This window comes from Carlito syrichta, unplaced genomic scaffold (assembly GCF_000164805.1).
Source record: "Carlito syrichta isolate Samal-C Ts95f unplaced genomic scaffold, Tarsius_syrichta-2.0.1 Scaffold315133, whole genome shotgun sequence".
NCBI lineage: Eukaryota > Metazoa > Chordata > Mammalia > Primates > Tarsiidae > Carlito > Carlito syrichta.
The window spans coordinates 311,234-316,279 of record NW_007259229.1 but is presented as its reverse complement, the minus strand read 5'-3'; the positions used below and the strand labels follow the sequence as shown (position 1 = coordinate 316,279).

At 50.7% G+C, this 5,046-nt stretch overlaps 1 protein-coding gene across 1 annotated transcript in view; it reads right to left on the bottom strand.

The window, feature by feature from the left end:
• ALKBH2 (alkB homolog 2, alpha-ketoglutarate dependent dioxygenase) overlaps nucleotides 1-5,046 on the bottom strand; it is a 9,105-nt gene that overhangs the window by 3,886 nt on the left and 173 nt on the right. Inside the window, exons 2-3 of the mRNA XM_021706090.1 lie at nucleotides 3,589-3,723; nucleotides 120-271 (exon numbers count right to left, since the gene is read on the bottom strand). Of these exons, the coding sequence (XP_021561765.1) occupies nucleotides 120-271; nucleotides 3,589-3,723 (287 nt within the window). The remainder of the gene's footprint in view (nucleotides 1-119; nucleotides 272-3,588; nucleotides 3,724-5,046) is intronic.

The window sequence follows — 5,046 nt, the reverse complement described above, 5'->3', positions numbered from 1 at the left end:
GCGTCGTCGCGAGTGGGAGCACGAGCTCGGCAGGGAGACCCCGCGGCTTCCAGTTCGTCTCCTCCGCTCGGGCTGTGTGGGCTCCCTCGGGCCACTTCACCTCTCTGGGCTTGAGTCGCCTCGTCCGTCAAAGGGGGCTCCGACGCCGATGTCGCAGCCTGAGCAGGTTCCTGCGCCCGCTGTCCGGAAGGGCCAAAGCTGCGGCCGCCGAGAGTTGAGTGTCGCAAAGCCGCTGAATGAGGAGGACTGGAGAGAGCGCTGAAGTCCTCCTCTTGGAGAGTTCAGGGAATGGAATTTCACTTTTGAGTAAAGAGGCTCGCGCTGTCACCCAGCTGGAGTGCCGTGGCACGCTCGCAGCCATCACAGCCTCGGCCCGCTGGGCTCTGGCGATCCTTCCACCTCGGCCGTCCAAGTAGCTGGGACCACAGGCGGGCACCACCACGCCCGGCTCATTTTTTGATTTACTGTAGAGACGAGGTCTCGCAAGCGGCCCAAGCTGGTCTCAAACCCCTGGACTCAGGCGATCCTCTCGCCTCCGCCTCCCAGAGTGCTAGGATTACAGGCGTGAGCCACCGTGCCTGGCAAGCATAAGCTTTTTTTTTTTTTTTTTGAGTCTGAGTCTCACTCTCACCCACCAGGCTAGAGTGCAGTGGAACGCTCATGGCCACTGAATCTCGACCGGCCGGGCTCAGGTGATCCTTCTGCTTCAGCCTTCAAAGTAGCTGGAACCACAAGCATGTGCCACCATGCCCAGCTTTTTTTTTTATTTATTGCAGAGACAAGGTCTCGTCATGTTGCTCAGGCTGGTTTCAAACTCCTGAGCTCAGGCAGTCCTCTCACCTCTGTCTCCCAGAGTGCTGGGATTACAGGCTTTGACCACTGTGCCCAGCCAAGAATAGGGTTTTTTTGTTTGTTTGTTTGGGTTTTTTTGAGTTGGAGTCTCACTCCATCACCCAGACTGGAGTGCAGTGGCATGCTCCTGGCCACCGCAACCTCGACTTGCTGGGCTCCAGCGATCCTTCCGCCTCAGCCTTTCAAGTAGTTGGAACTGCAGGCGTGCGCTACCACTGGCTAATATCTGATTTATTGTAGAGATGAGGTCTCGCCAAGTTGCCCGGGCTGGTCTCGAACCCATGGGCTCAGGCAATCCACTTGTCTTGGCCTCCCAAAGTACTGGGATTACAGGCTGAGCCATGGAGCCCGGCCAAGAATAGGGTTTTTTTTTTTTAAGGGTACTTGGCAGGCACGAAAACAGGGGCTGTTGACTGATTGATGATGTCATGGGGGAGGTGTCCAGACAGTCTTCCTGTCACAGAGTCAATTTCTGGGAGAAGGTATGGGGTCAGTAGAGCCAGCTTCCTGGTGTTCTAGGCCTGGATGGGGTCACGGGTCCATCAGGGTTCATCAGAGAACAGAGTCTGGAAAATAGCTCAAATGCCATTCTTAAGTTTTACAGTGCAGCCCCCCTGGGCTGTGAGCCATTATGGAAGTCCTCTAGGAGGGTCTTTCAACTGAGCTTTTGTCCTCAAGCAGTTTTAGGTCCATTGTTTCAGAAAGAATATGTTGAACGGCCTTGCTCCTCCCCCAGGGGTCAGGACAGGAAGGTAATCTTACAAAGCCAGTTTCATCTAGGTTGTGAGAACGCCTGGAGACCCCAAGTCATGTTAGGGTCTCTTGTTGCTCCTAATTTTATTTACTCTATGTTATCCAGTGGAATGGAGGCTTTGAGTTGAAGCTCCTTAGTGCAGAACTCTGCAGATTTTGACAAATGTACAATACTGTATGATCACCACAGTCAAGGTCTAGCATGGTTTCAACCCCCTGTAAAATTCCGCTGGCCTCTCACCTTGCCTCGGCACACTGATCTGACTTCTGTCACTATAGTTTTGCCTTTTCCAGAATTTTGTATAAATGGAATTGCTGTGGTTTGAATATTTGTCCCCGCCGAAACTCATGTTGAAGTTTAATCCCCAATGTGGCAGAACTGAGAGGTGGGGCCTTTAACGGGTGATTAATCCATTTGGATTAATGGGTAAATGGATCAACGGGCTATCATGGGAAGGGAACTGGTGGTTTTTTGAAAAGAGGAAGAGAGACCTGAGCTAGCACCCTCAGCCTCTTCATCGTAGGATGCCCTGCACCACCAGTTCAGGACTCCGCTGGGATTACCGTCTGGGATTACAGTGCTGGGATTACAGGCTGAACCACTAAGCCCAGTCAGCATACCGCTTTTAAGATATATCCATGCTTGCATCATGGATATATCCATGCTTGCATCATTGTTTGTTCCTTTTTATTGTGCAATGGAATACCACACACCTGGCATGAATACACATTTTTATTTCACTTGGGTAAATGCCTAGAAGTAGGACTGCCGGGTCATATAAGTGTATATTTAATTTGATACAAATTAAAAGATTTGTATCAAATTAAAGATTTTCAGTTATCAACCTCTCTACCTGAAGGACAATGGCGCCAGTGAGACTCGGTACCCTTTGAGGTCAAGAGATTTATTAGAGCAGCGGCTACAGGGAGAGGGAAGGAGGTCTGTAACCGCCTGGTGGGAAAAGGGAGTGAGAGAGAGAGGGCGAGAGAGAGGTCTGTATTTATCGGTTTTGGGAGGGGGCGGCCTGTGCTCTCTGAGCCTGGCCGTGCCAGCCAGAGCCATCTTAGGGTCTTTATTGGAGGGAGCTATGAGGTAGTATTCCTATAGGGAGATAATGTTTGTACATGAGTTTAAGTTGCGCGCACGCACGGGAGAGGCAGGAATTTACGGCCTTTGTTGTCTTTGTTAGGTTCCCTAGTGTTGGCACCATCTCAGGAGACATCCTTCTGGCTGTTCCCCGTGCCTTTCACTACCTTCTTACACTTTCCAGCTCCTTGGGGCATTGAGACACACTGGCAACAAGAAGGATAAAGTTCTTGCTCTTAGCCAGATTGTTTGGAGACAGAGACAGATAGGAACAAGGAAAGGACAAATAAAATGAATGTCGCCAGGCACTGTGGCTCATGCCTGTAAACCCAGCACTTTGGAAGGTGGAGGCAAGAGGACTGCCTGAGCCCAGTGTTCAAGACCAGCCTGGTCAACTTTGTGAGCCCTCGTCTCTGCAATAAATAAATAAATAAATCATCTGAATGTGGTGGTGCGCGCCTGTGGTTCCAGCTACTTGGAAAACTGAGACAGAAGGATCGCCTGAGCCCAGCAGGTCAAGGCTGCGGTGGCCCTGAGTGTGCCACAGCACTACAGCCTAGGAGACAGACTGAGACTCCAACTCAAAAAAAAGATTGTCTGTAGGATAGCAGTTATAAATAGAGTGATGGGCAGTGTTAGGGTAGATGGGTGGATGGAGAGGCGAGGGGAGGCGCAGCACCACCGGAGCTGGCGTGCCGGAGATGTGCGCATGCAACCCAGATATCCGAGTAATGCAGAGAATTGCAGCACACAAACAGGCAAAGCAAGAAAAGTTTATTTAAAGGTAAATTAGAGAAAGAGAAGGGAGAAAGAAGATTCACCTCCCCAAGGTGGGGGAGGGAACCAAAGTCAGGAAGCGTGGCGACAGCCATAGCTCAAAGAGCATACGGCCACACCAGAGTCTAGCAAGGCAATGGCTGCTGGCTGCTTGTGGTTGAATCCTTTTAACCATTCCCCTTGATGGGGGAAGATCATTAAGGTGATTGGGTGGTGGTCATCATAAAAGGACAGGCAAACACAGGTACTGACGTCTGGTGATGGACAGCAGGCAGATGGGTGAGTCAGTCACATGATTGCTGCCATGGTGGGGTCTGTCTGTCACAGAGGTCACTAGAAGGGTTTTTCCTGCAGGAGACTTGTTAGACATTTGCAATTCACAAACTCCTTGACCAAAGGAGGTCATATTATCACTTTTATGGACTTTGGCCAGCCAAAGGGTGATCTTTGACCTTCCACCTTGACAAGGAACCTAACAGTTTACCAGAGATTTTTATGCTAAGCCATTAATTGAAAGGTTGGCCTGTCCTGGTCTTGCATCTGATAGAGATTTGCCAAGGGGAAGATGGGATAGGCTGCTGCTTGTCCTGCAGAAGAATGAACACTTTCTAATGGTTATACTGAGGCAAAAAGACTAACCTAAGAATAAGCTAAGTTTCTTCTAGGTTTCTATAGGTACCACCTTTCAGGCCGGAGAATACTGAGCTGCGACCTGCAGCTTTCCAGGCGGGGCACAGTGTGTGCAAGGGAGTGAAGGCCACTGAAGGACAAGCTGGGTGTGTCCAGTGAATGTGCTGGGAGCCAGGTTTGGCTGTAGGCGCCTAGGTGGGTGAGAGACACAGCCTTGAGAGCTGGGCAAAAGCTGAGGTTTTACTCTAAACCTATTTGGAAAACACAGAAAGGTTTTGTTGGGGTTTTTTTGAGTTGGGAGTCTCACTCGTGGCCCAGGATGGAGTGCAGTGGCATGCTCCAGCCTTCTGCCTCAGACTTCCAAGTAGCTGGAACTCACAGAACGGTTTAGCCTGGAGACCATCATGACGCAAAAGATCTTTTCCTAGGAAGGAGAAGACCAGCTGGGATTGCAGCCAGACGGAAGAGCAGCAGTTGAATTCGGGACTTATTTTGGCGAGGGAACCAAAAGAGATATTGATGGCTTTCACGTGGGGAGTGAAAGAAAGAGAAGAATCCCAGGTGTGTGGGGGCGGGAGGGGGCGCATGCAATGGTGCTGCTGGAGAATGAGTCCTTTGAGGTCTAACCTGTGTCACCTCAGTTAAACTCCTCCCCAAACCATACAGGTTAAGCAAAACCTCTGACTGCACTAAACCTGCTTGTCTTCAGCAAAATAAGTGAAAACTGGGTGAGATGGCACCCAGCATATAGCCGCTCATCAAGTACCATTCATTATATCGCTCATTTCGCTCCCACGAGACCCCTAGGAGGCAGGACCTTTTTTTCTTACGGCTGAAACAGGGAGAGAACTGCCAAAGGGCAGAGATGGGTCGAACGCAAAAAGAGAACGTAAGGGTAGGCCCCTCGGTCAGTCGCAGGCCCCGCCCGCCTGGCCTGGCGCGCCTCA